This window comes from Solea senegalensis, unplaced genomic scaffold (assembly GCF_019176455.1).
Source record: "Solea senegalensis isolate Sse05_10M unplaced genomic scaffold, IFAPA_SoseM_1 scf7180000015489, whole genome shotgun sequence".
Lineage (NCBI taxonomy): Eukaryota > Metazoa > Chordata > Actinopteri > Pleuronectiformes > Soleidae > Solea > Solea senegalensis.
Genome location: NW_025321343.1, coordinates 1 through 19456, shown reverse-complemented (window position 1 = coordinate 19456; position 19456 = coordinate 1). Strand labels below are relative to the sequence as shown.

General features: G+C 43.1%; 1 protein-coding gene and 1 long non-coding RNA gene across 2 annotated transcripts; one reads left to right on the top strand and one right to left on the bottom strand.

Moving 5' to 3' along the window:
* The first annotated feature begins 3970 nt into the window (after positions 1–3970).
* On the top strand, positions 3971–5232 carry LOC122762300. Its single transcript, XR_006358692.1, has 4 exons — positions 3971–4549; positions 4637–4708; positions 4785–4874; positions 4968–5232. It is a non-coding gene; the product is annotated as an uncharacterized LOC122762300 (long non-coding RNA).
* Positions 5233–6029: 797 nt separating this feature from the next.
* On the bottom strand, positions 6030–19352 carry LOC122762299 (PHD finger protein 24-like). The gene is made up of 5 exons (XM_044017497.1): positions 18927–19352; positions 16196–16381; positions 9468–9546; positions 7321–7523; positions 6030–6593 (listed from the first exon to the last, which is right to left on the bottom strand). The coding sequence occupies exons 1-5, from the start codon at positions 19350–19352 to the stop codon at positions 6423–6425; spliced, it is 1065 nt and encodes a 354-aa protein (XP_043873432.1). The 3' UTR covers positions 6030–6422.
* Between the last annotated feature and the right edge of the window lie 104 nt (positions 19353–19456).

Sequence of the window (19456 nt, the reverse complement as noted above, 5' to 3'; positions counted from 1 at the left end):
TTTTATATTAAGTGAATTGTGTGCACTTTACCTATTATTATTATTATGGAGGAGGAAATGCAGCAGCTTAGAGACCTGGTTATGCAGCTCCGGACCGATAACGAGCGACTATTGCGGGAAAGGGCTTTGTCTCCAGCGGGTCCTAGTGCAGCTAACCTAGCTTCCCCGGCATCTGGTAGTGAGGCCCCAGTTTTAGGCCGCAGTGCTTCTGTTACAGAGCGGTTGGTGGTAGTGCCTAGAGACCGCCGGTGTCCTATGTTTAATGGTAGAACAGGCATAGGGATAGCCGAGTGGACCGAGGAGATACAGGCATGCATGCGTGTCCGCCATCTGTCTGTCATTGACCAGGCCTTCTTTATTTTCGATCATTTGGAAGGAGAGGCACGGGAAGAGATTAAGTATCGCACTAGTGTGGAGCGTGGCGACCCCATTAAGGTTTTAGCCATTTTAAAGGAGTTGTATGGTTGTGCCCAGTCATACGTCACTTTACAGCAAGCTTTTTTTGCTAGGAAGCAGCAAGAGGGCGAAACACTCCAGGAGTTTTCCCTGGCCCTAATGGCTCTTATGGAAAAGGTGGAACAATGTGCTCCTGATGGTTTGCTTAATGCCAGGGTGTTACTTCGTGACCAATTTGTAGAGCATGTCCTTGACAGTGCTCTTCGTCGGGAATTAAAACAGTTTGTCCGTGGTCAACCTGATGCTACTCTTTTGGAGGTGCGTGCAGAAGCCATTAGATGGGAGAGGGAAGGGTTTCCGGGGGGCACTAGAGAACGCAGTTACTCCCTCCCTTCAACGTATGGCCTTCAGTATGGGGTGCAGAGTCGTCCCGGCCCAGCCCCCCTTGCTGCCTCATATGGGTCAGAGCTAGGAGAGTTAAAGGAGCTTTTGAAGCGTCAGCAGGAACAGCTTAATCAGTAGTACTACCTAGTACTTGTTCTGAAATGTTCTCTGGCCGGGCTGTACTTTTTGAGCCTACTGAGTCTGGCCTGCCAGCAGGGCTTTTGGCATCTCCTTGTATTGTGCATGTCTACCGTGGTACGGTTTACGTCCCTGTGGTCAACGTGGGGTTAACAGAGGTGTTGCTCTATCCACGTACCACTCTTGGTGTCTTGGGCGATGCCCATATTATCAGTCTTCCCGCCGGACTCACTGAGGTGAGGTCCACTACAGCCACAGTGTCATCTCAAGTGGCTAGTCACCCCATGTGCAGTGGGGTAGAGGCAGTGGACTTGTCTGTCTTGATGGAGCCAGAGCAGGAGGAGGTGAGGTCCTTGTTGCAGAAATATAGCTCAGTCTTTTCTGCACACGATGGTGACCTGGGCTGCACCAACCTTATCTCCCATGACATTCCGCTGCTTGATGATGTGCCAGTTCGACAGAGGTACAGGCGCATTCCACCATCTGAGTATGAGGAGGTCAAAGCTCATATTAACCAGCTTCTTGAGGCCCAGGTCATCAGGGAGAGCAGTAGCCCCTATGCTTCACCAATCGTTTTGGTTCGAAAAAAAGATGGGAGTCTGCGCATGTGTGTGGACTACCGGTTGCTTAACAGCAAGACGAGGAAGGATGCTTTTCCCTTACCTCGTATAGAAGAAAGTCTTGATGCCCTGTCAGGGGCCCGCTGGTTTTCCACTTTAGATCTGGCCAGTGGATACAATCAGGTACCGGTTTCAGAGCAGGACAAAACCAAAACGGCCTTTTGTACGCCGTTTGGACTTTTCGAGTGGAACCGGATGCCATTCGGCTTGTGCAATGCCCCAAGCACCTTTCAGCGGTTAATGCAGAGGATGTTTGGGGATCAGCAGTGCCAGTCTTTGCTCCTTTACTTGGATGACATCGTTGTGTTCTCATCCTCTGTTTCTCAGCATGTGCAGCGACTTGAAGTTGTCCTGAGTCGGCTCCTAAGAGAGGGGCTTAAGGTAAAACTTGACAAGTGTGCCTTTTTCCAGCAAGAGGTCAGATACTTAGGTCACGTCATCTCTGGTGGGGGAGTTTCCACGGATCCTGCCAAAATTGAGGCAGTGGCTAAATGGCAGCGCCCACACCATGTGTCAGAGCTGCGTTCCTTTTTAGGGTTTGCTAGTTACTACCGGCGCTTTGTTGAGGGGTTTGCAAAGATGGCCGGTCCCCTTCATAAGTTGGTAGCTGAACTGGTAGATACCAAGTCCAAGAAAAGGCAAGGACAGGCACTGGGTCCTGCATGGACAGCTGAGTGTGAGCAGAGTTTTGAGGCCTTAAAGGCCAAGTTGGTTTCTGCTCCTGTGCTTGCTTATGCAGATTTTGGGCGCCCTTTTGTTTTGGAGGTCGATGCTAGCCATAGCGGTCTCGGGGCTGTCCTTTCCCAGGAGACAGAGAGCGGCCTACGACCGATCGCTTATGCTAGTCGAGGCCTTCGGCCCACTGAGCGTAACATGACTAACTACAGTTCCATGAAACTGGAATTCCTTGCACTCAAGTGGGCCATGGCAGAAAAGTTTCGAGAATACCTCCTCGGCAACAGGTGTGTGGTTTTTACTGACAATAATCCGCTAAGTTATCTCCATTCAGCTAAACTTGGGGCCACGGAGCACCGATGGGCTGCTCAACTTGCTGCTTTTGATTTCGAAATTAAGTATCGGTCAGGTCGCAGCAACAAGAATGCTGATGCGCTTTCCCGTCAGTGTCTGTCTGGTCCTAGCCTGGTTGAACAGGCTGTACCTGGCACTCTAGTCCCAGAGGCCCTCCAACAAGCCTCGCACTTGGACTCCGGGGTACCTGCGAAGCAGTCTCTAATATCAGTCTGGCCAAGCCATTCCTCTTCAGATATCCGCTCCATGCAGGAGGTGGACCCTATCCTGAAAAATGTTTTGCTTTTTTGGCGAAGGCAGGTCCAGCCTACTCCAGAGGAGAGGCGACAGGTTCCAAGACCAGTGTTGGCATTGTTAGGTTGCAAAGGATTCTGGCTCAGTGCCACATAGCTTCATGGGTCACTTATTGGCCTCTAGGCCAAACGAAATTGTGGCAATAGATTTCACACTGTTAGAACCCTCTCGGGGTGGACTAGAAAATGTCCTTGTGATGACAGACGTGTTTAGCAAGTACACTGTGGCTGTCCCAACACGGGATCAGCGAGCCTCCACTGTGGCACAGGTCTTGTCTACGGAATGGTTTTTCAGGTTTGGTGTTCCCAGCCGCATCCATTCAGACCAGGGGAGGAGCTTTGAGAGTTCCTTGATCCATCAACTTTGCGATATGTATGAAGTAGCAAAGTCTCGTACTACACCTTATCACCCGGCTGGCAACGGACAGTGCGAGAGGTTCAATCGAACGCTCCACAATCTGCTGCGCACACTGCCATCTTCCAGGAAACAGGACTGGGCTTCTTGCCTACCACAGGTACTGTTCTGTTATAATACCACTCCTCACCAGGGTACTGGAGAGTCTCCCTTTCTGTTGATGTTTGGTCGGGAGCCAAGGCTACCTGTAGATTTTCTCTTGGGCCGTGTTCGTGACCCTGTTCCAGGGCGAGTGCAGGACTGGCTTGTGGAGCACCAAGCCAGATTGGGTATTGCCTTGGAAGGCGCTCGAGAGAGGCTGTTGGCTGCAGCAGGTCGTCGGAAGGAGCGGCATGACCAGAGGGTTCATGACGCACCTTTTCAGGTGGGCCAGTTGGTCTACCTTCAGGACCGTAGTATCCGGGGTCGCCATAAAATCCAGGACAAGTGGAGTCCCGTGGTCTTTCAAGTGCTGCGTGTACCTGTAGGTGAAGGAGCGGTTTACACCATTGCTCCTGTGAATGACTTGTGTAAGGTACGTAATGTACATCGCAACATGTTGAAGGCCCAAATTCGGTCAGCGCCTTTAACTCCACCTGCAAAGGTTTCACAACCACTCAAACACATGTTGCCTGGTAGCTCACCCAGCGGGTCTGAGGATGTTGACCTATGTTGGCTGGTCCCTGACACCTCTTTGCTGCCTTCACAAGTGGTTTTTAACTCTTCAGAGGCCAGAGGGTCTTCTGTTGTCATCCCTGTGGAAGCTCAGCCAATTCCAGATACACCTTTGGTACCAGAAAGTTCTGGTCCACCAACCCACTCCTCTTTTTCAGCAGGCCAACCCAGTTCCAGTCAGATGGTCTTGCGACGAACTGAACGCTCTACAGCTGGTCAACATTCAAATGTCCACCGCCTTCCTCGGGCAGCCGGTGTGGCGGACAATGGAGCAGTTGAAACTCCAGCGCCGGCCTCTAATGCTCAATTTGCCATTTTTAGACCTTGGTACTAACCCTCCAGGTCTCTTGTGTCATCGTCGGGGCGACGACGCAAAAAGGGGGGGTAGAATGTGGCAAGTTGAAGTGACCCGCATTCTTCACGGGTGCACTCAATTACCTGACAGAATCAGTTGTCACGTCATTGCGTAATTGCGGGGCAGTGCCGCCCACTGTTATATATATGGGCAGGTGACTGCGCCTCTGACGTGCGTCATACCTTTCTCCCGGATGCTGTGATCAGTCAGATCGTGGTTTGGCGTGGCTGTGACAGATCGGTGATCCATACTCCCTAATTGTGCGGTAGGTTACGCTTGTAGGATTATTGAATGCAGTGATGAAGTTAAGGCGAGTGGTAGTGGTGTCACGCTTCCCCTCTGTTGTTTGCAGAGTCTGCTGCATTGTCTGTGCGGAGCTGACGTGTGCTCCCTCCACTGTGGGTGAACACATCAGTGTCGGAAGGTAAGCTGGCTACATTATGCCCTGGCCGCTGGTAGCTCTTGTTGGGCCGCTGACTGAATGGCTTTTTGGTCTTTAGTTGCTGTGGACGGCAAGTGAGCCGTGCGCTCCCTCTCTCTCTCGCTCTCCCTCTCCTCACGAGTTGGAAGCGCTGCGCTGCTATCCTCTGGTAGGTACTGTATATGCAGGCTGATCCTGGTGTGTTTTTAAATTTTTACACCACATTAAGATTGAGTATTTTTGCTCTTTGCTCGCTTGGCAGGTAATTGGGCCAGCGTGTGAATCGCGGTGCCGCGGCCCTCTAGAAACCTCAGCCTCCAAGCCGTGGCCGACTGCTGTTTTGTCCCCCGCTCTTCTTTTATTGTTTTAGTTCATGTTGCCGCTACTACTACTACTACTACTACTACTACTACAACTATCACCACTACTTCGTGACGAGTACAATTTTGTGATGGTTTAAATTATAGTTATGAATATTGTTTCAGTTTGTTAGTTGCTTTATTTTTGTTTGGTTGTTTGTGTGTTTGTTTTTGACTAAGTTGTTTTGATTTGAATTACTGCATGTTTTCTCTTTACGATTAATTTGATTTGATTATTTTGGTTTGTTCTTTAAATTGCCTTGTAAATTATTTAGATTGTGTTTGTGCATGTTATTGTTTTATTTCTTTGTATCCTGTTTATTTGTATGTTCATTCTGATTTATTCCATTCCATTTTGTATTAGTTGGGTTTGGGTGCGCGTGTGTGTGTGTGTGTGTGCGCGTGTGTGGGTGTGTAGTTGTGAGCTGCTGGCGTTTACTCCGCTGATAATGTTTGTGTTTTGTGCAGGGCAGGAGCTGTAGGGGCAGATAGCGGCTGGTCCCCTGGTGGTGGTGTCCGTCATTGGTCCCTCGACTGTACAGCACTTGGGTGTCATCCGGATGGTGTACGGTAATCACTGTGGTGTATACTAAGGCCCTTTTTTCCTTCTCAGATTTCCTCCAGCCGCACTAGGCCTACAGCCCTGGCCCAGCCTTGTGTGTTTTTTTATTAAGCTGAGCTTTGCGGGCAAGTAGTCGACCTTGTCCCCAACTAATAGTAAAACAGTGTTTGACTCCTTTTATTAATAGTATTTTTAAAGATTGTTAATAAAATATTGACTTATTGTTGGACTCACGTCTCATCTCAAGTGCTTTTGAACCTGTGCCCTTAGTCTAGGTAGAGATTTAACGTGGGATATAGCAGTAATTTTATTTAGTTATTTCCTCGGGGTGAAATTCCCTGAGGTGGCGTTGTCGGTTTGTCCTCACCTACCACCATTCTGCCACACAGTCATCTTGCTTTACTCGCGCAATGATGCTGTTGCCTCATCTGGCGTTACATAAAACACATCACTTCCTGTGTGCGGCACAGGATTGTCAACCAGTGACAATAGTAACATGATTTGAATCTAACAGACATTTCTTTTACAAAATCTTACAAAACCTATCTGTGTTACTGTGGCAACAGGAGGGAGAAGTTGAGAAAAGTACACAGCTTGATGTCTTGTCTGTCTTTTCTTTTTAAAAAAAACCTCTGTTCCCTGAGAAGCCAAATCTTTTCTCTTAAATAAGACACCGTTAGCCTACTGATGAGCTCCTGCCTGTTTGACTGTTTCCCTTTTTATCTCCATTTACATTTACATCGTCCACTCTTGGACAAAGGACAGGATTTGGTGGACCCTCGTGTCGTCGGTCTGCTCACCTCACGTTGCAGGACTGTGAGTCCTTGTTCAGGTTGTGGAACCAGGACTGCTGAGCCTGGCGACATTCTGCCCGTGTGATCATGCCGTCTTTATCCAGATGCAGACCCAGGAACACAGACCGGGCTTTATCTCTCTCCTTGGCGGTCAACAGGCGCACCATTGAGTTCTGTTCCAAAATAAAAAAGCAAGGCGTGTGTGAGAATCACGACAATGTAAAAACGTGTATAAACTCAACTGTATGATACATATTTGTTCCAACACGAGAGGTTCATTTGAGTCATTTAAATAATTTTGACTTGTTATTTTAATGGATTTAAAATAAGTTTCTGTGAATTACTTTGTGAGCTCAGCGCCACATTTTAGTATCATTACAGTTTTATAAAGTAAGTATAATCTCTTTACTTTAAAACTTTAAAACAGAAATGTTTTAGATGAATCTTGAGTTAACTGAGACAATGAATAACTGTAACTAATATTTAATGCCTAAAAGAACTGTCATATTAAACGTTGTTAAAGATCAGAAATTACTTCACAAAACTGCCTGTCCTATTTTACGGTGTAGTAATAACTCCCCTGCTGTCATTTATGGGCGTGTCAAAGGTCAATTCCTGTGCTTAAAGATAATCTCACTAACCTGGTGTAATCTATAAACACTGATTTATTCCTGTGCAATCTTTAAACCACACACAGTCACATGCAGTCAACATTTGAACAGCTATGTGGCAGGGGACGCAGGTTTAAACATGGATGACTTTTCTTATTCAGTTAAACCAACATCGAAATCTACTGGATTAGCGATAATCTGATCTAGGAGTTCAGTAAAAAATCTGCAGTATGACTTTTTGCAATATATGTCTTATAATTTCAGCTCCTTTCATTCTATTTGACTTCACCTCTGTGCGGAACTTCCTCAGCATCGCGAGGGACTCAAAGTAGAGGAAGTCCGACCACTCGATGTGACCCTTCTTCTCAGGATCCAGCGCCGCAAACTGGCCCAGGACTTCCTCCTCCTGTTCGTCGGTCAGGTCCTTATCAAACTGCAGCTTGGAGACAAAGTGGCGGTACTGGAGCAGCTCATCCGACACCAGACACGACTCTGCAAAAAACAGAGAACCAATTCATCTCAGCAAGACCGAATTAATCACCGGCCAGTCGTCCAGATTTATGGGACTGGTTTCCTGCAAAGGTAAGCCACTGACAAATATCAGACTGGGTAATAGGCAGGTAATAACTTCGACAGAGAAATCCAATAGCAAGGTGGTTGTATTTCTACCCAGAGTTCACCAAGGATTTTATTTCATTTCTTCTGCTGCTGAAAGCAGGTCTTGAAAGTTCACTGGCTTCACCGAGCACGCGGAGACGGCAGGTGTGAAATGTTGCTGTGAGGTAATCAAAGTTTCCTGGCCTGAAGCCTCCTCGCAGATTAATCCGGCCATGTTGGCAACAGAGGTGACAGAATGAGAGGGAGGAAACAAGAGAAAGACAATTCGGCTTCACAAAAATGTTTTTGTTGTTTATTATAACTTTTTATGGTCCTGATTAAATTAAACAAGAGAGGGCCAAAACTTCATTACTAACACAATTACATTCACTCCTGGACTTGAATAGTAACATCTTCATGTATTATATGTTTATGTAAAGGCAATATTATGTAAGTTCTATTGCGGAGAGTTGTCCCCCAGCAGTTTCCCCCCGAAATTAAGGATTTGCTGTAACTTTATGACTGTAAAGTTTAAGCCTAAACGAAAATGCAGCTACGAGGCTGAGTTGGCCCCCGAACCGTGACTTACCGTGCTTAAAAACAAAATAATCATCTTGAAATCCATTTAGGTTTATGCAATTTATGAAAGAAAATGATCACTGACAAACTGTAGCAGATGAAAATGAATGTTATGATACAAAAACACGAAGATATATGACGGATATTAATAGTGTACAGTGACAATTACGCAGCCAAACTCACCCTCATTGTCTAAAAATGCTTTAAAAATCAGAACTATAAATTAAGGTAAGGTTTTAGCTCCTACAATTACGTTGATTCCCGCATGATAGCCAGTATTAATTCGCATTAGTAATAAGAGTAGTGTTTCTGTTATATTAGCCTCACTGGTATAGTGAAATTAGAATAATATAGAGCAAGAGACAAGGTGACTGCAATTATGTTTTCTTGTTGTTATTTCTTTCATTTTCTATGCATTCTGGTCCAAAAACTGATATTTTCCCCCAGGTACCACCAGAGGAAACCTGTGTACCACTAGCTTGTACACATACCACAGTTTGAGAACAAATTCTCATAGAAACATTTTTAAAAATCTTGAGGAAAGTCTGTGGAAGCTGTTATGGCTGCAAAAAGGGGGAATGACTCCAAATGAAAGCAGAGTTCCTGATCCTGATCCTGATCCTGGGGACAAAATGCCCTCCGTGTTTTAGAAGTTTCCTTATTATTTTAAGTTATCTTGACCTGCACATCTGAAACATGCAGGTCAATGGGTCCCTGCGACCTTGTCCGTGGTTGTGTACAGGTGTATTATTTATTTAGTCTACGCCACTCCAATACGTTTTTATGTGTTGTCATTGATTCTGTTGTGGTTTTTTATTCGTAGTCATTAGTTTTTATTGTTGTATCTCTGTGGCCGTGTCCCTTTAATCAGCTGCTCCTGCGGTTTTGACCACCTGTGTTTTTACAATCTTGTTAAACACGAGAATTGATCTCACTTGGCTTTAACTCTCGTTGAAGCTGCAGTGCGTAAATCTTTCTCGATTTTTGTTGTTGTTCATGTAATTATTATGTTATTTGTTTGCTGCGTCAGGCAATACTATCAGACCTGACTGAGGGAGCGTTTGTTTGTATACAGCAGCCCAAGAAACATTCATTCCATCAAACGACTGGGTTTTTAAAATGAGATTTCCCTTCTGTAACGTTTCATGGATGCGTCAAGATTACAAGATTATTACATGTAACTGAACTGTGATGTAAAGTAGGAAACGGATACTTGAAGGGAATCACGAAAACCTTAATTTAAGGTAGGTATGGTCTCACCGGGGATGATCTTGCACTGTTTGAAGGTCTCCATCAGGCTGTACATCTCCTCCTCTGTTAACAGTAGATTCAGATTATCCTGCAGACAAAGGGGTGAGACGAGGGCAGGGAGGGCAATTATCGTCAGGTGGTGCGTCACTTGATGTTTAATAAGACAGTGCGCTCTGATTATGAGAACTTCTTCCCGTACGACCTCCTGCAATTAGCCACAGGCATTTGAAAGCATCGAAATCCATTAACTGTTGCATTTCCTATGGTAATTATCGCGACGTGCTCCTCTGCTCTGTCTCAGAGTCTCATTATCATCAGATCATTAGTCAGAGAAAGACAAGCAAAGAAAATTTGATTCCGAGCAAAATGTAAAAGAAATCTTTTTCTCGTTTTTCCTCCTTGACAATGCAATTAAGTTGAAGTTAAAGGAAGAGGAAAAAACATATTGTACATTCACATGTAAACATATCTGTCCTCATTGGAGCAAATCCACAGGCAAGGATATAAACCATTTTGTGTTTGTATTCTATTCATCAGATTAGCGGAGCGATGCGATTTTAACGGTCTCTCCGGGATTATTGAGGTGAGTCCATTCCAATTTGTTTACCTCGCGCCCTTAATCGCTGCTGATCTGTCAGCACTTTGTAAATGTCACACAATGAAATCCACAACCACTTATGCTTACCAGATAAATAATAATAATAATAATAATATTATAATAACACCCTCACACTCAGCAATTACACAACCTAACATCAGATCAACAGAGTGTTTACTGCATTTGTATTTCACACATTTCCTGATTTTCTTTTTATTGTAGGACTTGAAAAACAAAAATATCTGTGGTTTTTGGTTACCCAAAATCAATATAGATGTTTCTTTCTGGAGCTTTTCCCAGGCTAGATTACTAGTATTATTATAGTATTACTGAATTATGAAAATCTTCATTGAACAAACGATGCCCGAGGATGTTAATGACGTTCATAACACATTTAGTCCTAAAAAGTGGACTTCTGTTTCACGTTTTTGCCAATTTATATATTGAGATTATTCTTAACTTCAAACACACAGTCCATTGTATTTGGTGTCCTGTTACGATGCTGCTATTCTTCTTTTTCTAGAATGAGTGGAGGTCATGTTGGGCACCTTGAGAAAGATTATTCCTGCCAATAACAGTGAATTGGACAGACAACCTAAAAGGGAAGTACTAATAATAATTATAATAATAACTTAGATTTATAAAGCGCCTTTCACGGAACCCAAGTTCGCTGTACAGTAGAAAAACAGAAAAAAAACAGATCAAAAACACAAACACTAACAAACAAACAAAAAATCAGGTGGCAAAAACAGGACCAAGTGTCGCTTCAACAGTGATTTAATGGCCGGAGTCGGGAGAAAAAATGCAGATTTTGTGACAGATTTAATGTGTGTGTCAAATGATAGCGTTGAGTCCAGAATGACACCCAGGTTGCGAACCTCGGTGGACAGTGAAGTGGTGATGTCATCGACAGAGAGGATCAGATCTCCCACCTTGTTGAGGAGAGACTTGTCTTCCGGCTGTTTAGTTGGAGCAGGTTAGAACAGTTGATAAGTGGTGAAATGATTGTGGACGGAGCTGAGTGGATGGAGATGTGCTGTGGTAGAGTTGGGTATCGTCAACATAGCAGTGGAAGTTTTGACCATGGTGGCGAATAATCTGTCCAAGCGGGAGCATGTTTATGGAAAAGAGGAGAGGGCCAAGGACAGAACCTTGTGGCACACCGTGGTTGACTGGGGCAGGGTGGGAGCATGAGCCTTGAATGGTGAAAAACTACTACTACTGGTACTGCACACTGGACAGTACCGGCCCACTTCAAGCAATGCAGTTTAGTGAAATTAAATTTATATGACTCCTATGTTTATCTAATTTCTCTGGAAATAAAATCCTCCTCAGTTCCACAAATTCAACAGCTGCTGTGATGTCTTATTGAGCGACGACAAATATCTGTAGCTCTGTTGTTTATCCCCTTGTTAAAATGTGTCCTGCTGTCGCGATGTATCATGAAAACAACTGTACGGAATGATCCTCACCGCTCGTGCTCGGCATGTTTCACTGTACTTGTACTTAAAATGGAGCCAATCACATTTAGCTGCTGCTGCTGCTGTACGAAATGTCAATTCTTTCTTTTTCTTTAAAGCAGCGTGTCGGATGATAAACCTTTGCCCTCATTTGTTTATCGCTCTGTTAAACAGCAGCGACACAGTTTCATGCTTAAAATAGAGCAGATCATTTTCATCTGCTGGTTTTTGTTCTAGTGGAATTTGGTGAAAATTAAATGTCACGTCTGTCTCCTGGGCATTTTTCAAACGACGAATCGAGATTACGCACGTGTGTGCCACTAATCACAAAAATGGAATTCGCCCTGAGCTGTGTGGGAGGTTGAAAAATTAAAGAGCGCTAACGCATAATCTGTCACATCTTTCCCTCTCTCTCTTTCTTCATTTACATACTTACTGCCGCTCTCACTTTGCCACGTCTTAACGAGAACATAATAAAACAAAAATGAATACGGCTACGTCTATTTATCCAGCTGCCATTCAAAGAGCAAGAACGTGGGGAACACAAAAGATTGTGCTGTCATCAGCAAAGTGACTCTCATTTCTCTGCATATGCTGGTTCCACCCATAGTAACACTGTGTGTAAAACAATGGAATTAGGCCATCTGCTATGAATATTTAATGTTTAGATTTAAACATTTCTGCAGTACAATGGAATATTAGGGCCGAACTGAAAACCTTTTTTTTTAACCTTTCCAGAATCAAGAGATTGAAGTCATAATTATTATTACTCAAGCAGAATCTCAGATGATTAGCTGCAACCCATGTCAAGATGAGGAACGCAGAGTATTTTGTGAAGTTACATCTTGATAAAGAAATACCTCAAAGAAACAATCACAAAGACTTGGCGGAAATCATCTCTTTTGTGGAGGAGGAAATGGCTGAAGTCAAGGGTTAGGGTTAGGCTATCACGACTTTTTTCTCATATTATTACCTTTTTATTCTGACTTTTTTTGTCATGACGAGGGTTAGGGTTAGGGTTATCGTAATATGGATATTTTTTAGGGATATTTTTTATCATAATATTACAACTTTTTTTATCATTACGACTAAATTCTCATAATATTACGACTTTATTCTCATAATATTATGACCTTTTTCTCGTAATGTGACTTTATTATGACTTTTTCACATAATATGACTTTTGTCTCATAATGTTACGACTTTTTTCTCATAATATTATGACTTTTTAATATCATGAATTTATTCTCATAATATTACAACTTCATTCTCATAATATTTAAACTTTATTATCTTCTGTTTGGCCCTAATACTCCTGTCACATTGTGACAGCATCGGAAAAATAAGACAGTAAAGGCCCCTGGGGAATAAAGTATCATGATAATAATAGCAGCATAGTCTAATTTAATCCGATGGGTTACACAGTTCAGTTATTTAAGCCCACGCTTCATAAGAAAATGACAGCTTCGGTTGAACGCTCACACAGCTTTTAAATAACCTCACATGAGGCTTCAGTGCCACAGCGGAAGTCAAAGACATAAATAAATGTTCCGCAGGAGTCAATATTTATGTGCTCACACTGAATCCGATGATGACAGACGATGATGCCATAATCATCGGGGCTGTCATGAAGCATTATCTTGTAGCTCAGCCACTTTTATCTCACAGCAGAAGCAAATGTTTGTTAGTGAACCCAAATATTAGCTTCCTGCGTTTAATAAAACAGGTTTTTGATAGCATTAGTGGGAAAGCGAGGCCCAGGTGACGTTTTTCGGTGATTTCCAAAATATTTGTTCTACGCATGCTAGGTGCGGCTACTTTTGGCAGTTTCTGGGATTTCAAATAAAATATTCTTGTACAAGTACATGATAGCGGTTAGGGTAAAGTTATCTATTCACATTTAATTTCGGGTGGCAACCAAAGCAACAGCAGTAACAGGAAGTAGCTGCACTTTAGCACACACGTACAACAAAAGAGGTTTTCTTTTTAGCCATTAGCTTAGCTGTTAGCCAACACTGAGGTTATTGGTCTTTTGTTTTTCCTCTGAATTGTTTTGTTTGTGGCGCTTTGGTGACAGAATTCACACATAGTTGTTGCAATGATGAAAAAAGACAAATAAAAAACAACCACTTACAATGTGAACGGTGTTAATTGCCTTCGTTTTAGCAGCTTCACCCAGGTTCACTTGCTAATATAAGAGGGTTCACAGTGTGGATGGACAGTCCTCTAAATCTGCCTTCAGCTAGAACATAGACATTCAAAGTCACTCCTGCCTCTGATTGGCTGCCACTGAGCCACACAAGGTTGACTCGTTTATCCACTTTCAAGGGAAACTCTTCTGCCGGCAGCATATGTAAAAGTGAGTCTGAGATATTACAGACAAATAGTAGGATCGTACCACCTGACTGTCAGTCACTAAAGTAAACAGCTGTTGTCTGTAGCTGTCAAGACCTTGGATTCACAATTTGAATAAAACATTCCCCTCTCTCGCTGAATTGTGTCCTCCCACGTTCCTCTCTCTCTCTCTCTCACAGTGAAGGAGCCAGACGAAGAAAGAAGACCTTTCAGTGTCCTCTCTTTCACAGACTGTGTGAAAAACATCTCTTTCTTGCCACAACTTTGGCAAGTGCTTGTGCTTCTCAGGGCGAGAGAAAGCGGCGCCGCTCCCCCTGCTCTGAAGGGTCCTCCAGAAGAAAGCACTCCTAAGCTGTTTGTGAAAGAATTAAAACAGATTGCATTATGCCTCTCGCAGGGCAATGATCAGCGGAGTCATCCGTTTTGGCTTTGGCCTTGAATTCCTGATGAGGAGTGGGCATTTGTTAGCTTTTCGTTTTTTTTAAACTCAGAACATTACACAATACAGTTGAGCTCAAGCTGAAAAGTGAAGAATTATAATGGGTAATGTAGCAAATATGATCTTTGACACAACAATCATGGTCCACAATCCAGTAATTCACAGGACTCACACGACTGTCTCACTGCAAGGCCCAGTCCCATTTCTATTGTAGTGTTCAAATCTACTTCAACGAAATGGGACATCCCTTCAAATGCATTACACGTCATCACGTAAGCAGAAAAAAACAAACAAACAAACAAACATCACTGTTAGCGGTCATATCGTTAACAATGGTGTTGCAAAGTGGAGACATGTCGGTACGTCTGAGACTGTCCTCCAATGAAACGTACATATAGGTCGTATGCAGGAATTATGGAGTACCAGAGTGTGGCCCTAACCTCAGTAACACATGTGCATATTAGAGTTGGAAAATACCGCACCGGAAAACGGAGAAATACGTTTTCAAAACCAGAGCCCAAAGTGACCCATAGTTACGTTTCAGTTGGAGGACAGGTTGGTATGTCTTCAACATCTCGGAGTGAAAGTGGACTAGTCTAACTAGTTGATGGTATGTATGAGAGACTGGGAACCAGTTAGCTTAGTTAGCCTAGTTTTCTTGGATTTGGTTAATTTGGGAAATGTCTCATAACGCGCTTTCTAGCTAAAGTAAACAAAATGGAGGGATAGGGTTAATGCCGTGGCACAGTGTTGTTGACGTGTATTGTTTGGGGGAACTTGCAAGTAAGACGATGGTGTGTGAGTTCAGAGGTCATCGGGGAGGCAGGGCAAGACGTTATTCAATTGTTCAATTCAATTCTCAAGTGCCTGCGCTATTACTCGCCAGTATTTTTGTTTTTTAACTTTGTCGTGAGGAGACGTCAAAGAGGCAGGTTACTGTTGTCCAAAGCTCAACAGAAGGTTTTTTGGGGTCACTGTTCCACATAACGGCAGCATCGCCTAGTTATGTCTGTATGTTACGCTGCATCAGAGCACTCTGTTATCCAATTGGTCAACGTCCAGGAGCACGTTTTAGGACAGTGTTTCCTAATCCTGGTTCTCAAGGATTGAGAGTTGTCCTGCTACAACACACCTTATCTATAAACCATCTATCTTTTTTGATAGTGTGACATCAAACTCTTACGTATAACAGCTGGGACTGACTTTCTGAAACTGACAGGATCGTCCTCAAGTCTTCAAACAGTCTGACAGATAATCCATCCTGAAGTGGTGAAGTGGGAAGGTTTAAGATCTTCTTCACTGTCAGTTATTGCCAGGCGTTTCTTTTTTTTATCCTGTCAAAATGACACCAACTGAAGTGTTTTATTTTCTGGTTCTTAATTAGGTTAATCGTGTCATGCTGGATGTAACTAGTAAGGGTAGGTCAAAAGTCAGAATGATTCACAATTTTAATTAGTCTGCTGCGATGACAATCCACTCACCTGGAGCTGATAATCGGCACTAAATGACCGACACCTGAACTTCTCCACCACTATCACCACAAGTTGGATTTGAAGATTAAAACAAGTAAAAACAAACCTCACGTTGTTGCACACGAGAAAGAACAACAAATCTGGCCCTAAATCCTTTGTCTTGGCGTTAGTACTGTGTATCCAGCATCAAATACTCACAGCTGTGACGCCTCGCAATGTAAATACAGAGAAACAGGAAGAATTAGAGACAGAAACCAGTCAAGCCAAGAAATCAGAGGCTGCAGAATATTTGAATAATCAAATGTTGGCACTGAAACATCCATTTTTTCTCTTTGGCTTGCCTCCATGCATTTGCATTTGCAGCAAGTGTGTGTCTGTTGTCTGGTGTGTGTGATTGTGTGATGGGGACTTACACAATAGTAGCAGCTCCAGCCTGGAACCGTGTGGGCCGTGTCTCTCATCTCCTGCAGGGCCTCGGCGCGCAGGTAGCCCAACTCCCTCAGGCAGCCGTCGTGAAAGACGCGCGTGCAGATCCTGCAGGGGAACAGGTCGTCGGCCGTCCACACCTCACACACGTCACACATCTCGTCTCGTGGTGGCTAATAACAGTGGGTATTTAATCAGATTATGTTAGTAGGAGATTCCAGAGTCTTAAAAAGTCATACTTTTAACTCCTGCACGTATAAGAGTCATCATTTTGTGTGTCATCGCAAAATTCCGCAACTGACTTGTAGTTGATCATCTACAATGTCATTGTGACTGGTCATCGTTCAAGTTCAAGATATCTTTAATTATCCTTGAATTAAAGATACCTACATTGTCCATTGTGTTGAATTCAGTTCCATATAAGTCATAATGGCGTCGTAGATACTGTATCTGAAACTGGAATCAGAGATAACGCGGATATCCACGACCGCATTGTCACTTGTCACAATTCAAGTTCCATGTACAACATCATTCGGACAATCTGAAGCTTAAATCAAGATGTATTCAATTGAGGATAATTGAAGATATCTATGGCTTGTCAAATTAAAGTTGTAGATATCTGAAACTGAATAGTAGATATATATAATGACAAGCCTCATATCCATGAATGTAAAAGTCACGTCACAGTTTCTTTCATAATCGATTAATCTGTCGATTGTTTTCTCGATTAATCACTTGGTCCATAAAATATCAGAAAACCTTAAAAAATGTTGATCAGTGTTCGTCAAACCAGGAAATGATGATGTTCTCAAAAGTCTTGTTTTGTCCACAAACCAAAATGATGAACTTTGAATGATTTTATAATGATTTATTGAAATGAAGAAAATACTCACATTTAAGAAGCTTAAACAATCGGAAATCTTGTTTTAATCATGAAAAAAGCTACAAACCAATGAATCCATTATCAAATTAGTTGTCAATTAATTTAATAATCGATTAATAATTGATTAATCAATTCATTGTTTCAGCTCTAATTCAGACTAGCAAAAACTGAATTGCAGATGTCTGGAACTGTAGTTTTGATTATTCGTAACGATAATTCCAGACAGTCAAACGTGATTAGTAAACGTTACCATAGACAGCCCAGGTTTAGTGTTTTTGGTTTGTTAAACTTTCTACTACTTTCTATGTCGGCTGTTTCTGCTGTTACACGTCAGGTAAGAGGAGCTAACCACGTGTTTTTCTACCTCCAAAAAGAGTTCTTTTACTCGACACAACACCGAGCGTGTGACCTCAGCAGTTGCATTTATCTCTGAAGCTCTTGTTAAAGCGCAGCGTCGGCAGTAAAGTGAGTTGCCGGGGCAATGCTTCCTCTTTGCAAAAACAGAGAACCCGACAGTGTCGGTGAACCCCATCCTGTTAGTCAGCGTCGCCCCTGGACAGGGTCACCTCTCTGGAGCCGGTCAAAGCAGCCTGCCCACAGAGTGCTCACTGTGAAGAGCCCTCACTCACATAACAACCACCAGCACCACCACAACAACCACACGTCTGTATCTCTGCTGGTGTTAGAAAAACAACTTTAAACTTTAGACTTCTCCCACCTTCAAAAACACAGTTTAGAGCTCTGCTGCTTTATCATAATTCCAAACTGGATAAAGACACAGTTATAAAGCACTGCTGTTGCCATGGAGATCTCACATTTAGTCCCTGGACATGAGGGTTTAAATATGATTTTAAAACAATTACGATATGTTTTAATACGGTGTACTGATCAGCAAAATACTGATAATTACTGTCTTTGTACAATATTACACTCGTCTGCTTTGCCTTTTAAAATCAGTCCACATCCTGTAGCTCCCAAGATCGCGGCATCACTCGACACGTTCTGGTCAAATGACAACCCGTGATATTCAGGAACTTTAGATCATATCTGATTTAAATTTATTCTTTTTCCAATATTAGATGCAGTGATTTTTGACCAGGATTGTATCAATATTCTTTCTGGCTCATCTCTACAGACATGGGATGTCAACTGTACCCACCAGGGGCTCCAATCTCAACTGAAATAGTATATTTTTCATTTCCAGGTACCTGTGGCTAAATGTTTTGTAGATCCACTGTGTTCTGTAAGTTGTAATGCAGATGTGTAAATAGTAAACCTAGGCCTAATACTGTTGAAATTGCACTTATTTCTCTCAAGAAATCTCAGGTAATTATAATAATAATATATTAATATATTAATAATTAATAATATTTATATAATAATATATAATAATTAATTAATTAATAATATATTTTGTTAAAACACATAATTGAATATAAAACAAGGGGAAACATTTGGATTTCTTGTTGTTTGTTTATATGTTATTATGCTATTATTTTACTGGGCCGGCCCACTTGACATCAAATTGCGCTGTTATGTGGCCCCTGAACTACACAGACAATATAATGTACAAATCTATACGTACAGCACAAATGATTGCACATGTTTGTTGATAGTAGTGGGAACAAAGGACAAATTAAATCTGTCCATGCTTCTTTAGAGGAGACTAAACTCCCAGATTAGAATCTTTCGAGGCTGTGTTCACGCAAAAATCCAATCTTTTGTTCAGATTTCAGAATCAGATTTGGTCAATAAGTGGTCCTAGATCAAATCCGATATGAATTTTGCTGCGATAACTTCTGTTATTCATGCATGTGAGGTGTTCCGAGACACACCTGTTCTTTCTTTTCCAGCTCCACCTCTACCGGCTGGTCATCGTCAGCTTCCCGTTTAGGCCGGACGAAGGCAGGCGGCGTGAGCTGATGGGTCTTGTCGAGATCTTCGGGCTCCACTCCCTTCCCGTCGCGTAACCTGGACCAAGCCTCTTGGTTGACCTTGCACTCGTCCCTCGTCTGAAGCGAGGCCTGGCGGGAGGTCGACGGCGCTGCGTTGCCCTCCATCTCCTCCTTGTCTGCCTCGTCTTTATTCTTCTCCTCAGGATTTGCTGAGGTTCTGGCAGGGCCGTCGCTTTCCTCCTCTTCTCCATCTGCCGGTTTAGTCGTAGGAGGGCGGTCCTTGATGCCGGCCTGGAAGGCAGAGACGACGGCGGTGCATTTCTGCACCTTCTCCACCTGCTGCTTCTTTGACATGAGCACTCCCATGGCTGCAGACAGACAGACAGACAGACAGGGAAATGGAGAACAGTTACATAAGTATGCTGCAGTTACAATGTTAATTACAGCAGCACAGTCATCAACCAAGACTA

Excerpts from the sequence above, each read along its gene's own strand:
- LOC122762299 (XM_044017497.1), bottom strand. The coding sequence starts at position 19,352 with ATGGGAGTGCTCATGTCAAAGAAGCAGCAGGTGGAGAAGGTGCAGAAA. Across the intron at positions 7,524-9,467 it reads ACAGTGCAAGATCATCCCCG|AGTCGTGTCTGGTGTCGGAT; the intron begins GTGAGACCATAC and ends TGTTTTTTGCAG. Across the intron at positions 6,594-7,320 it reads TGAGGAAGTTCCGCACAGAG|AACTCAATGGTGCGCCTGTT; the intron begins GTGAAGTCAAAT and ends ATTTTGGAACAG.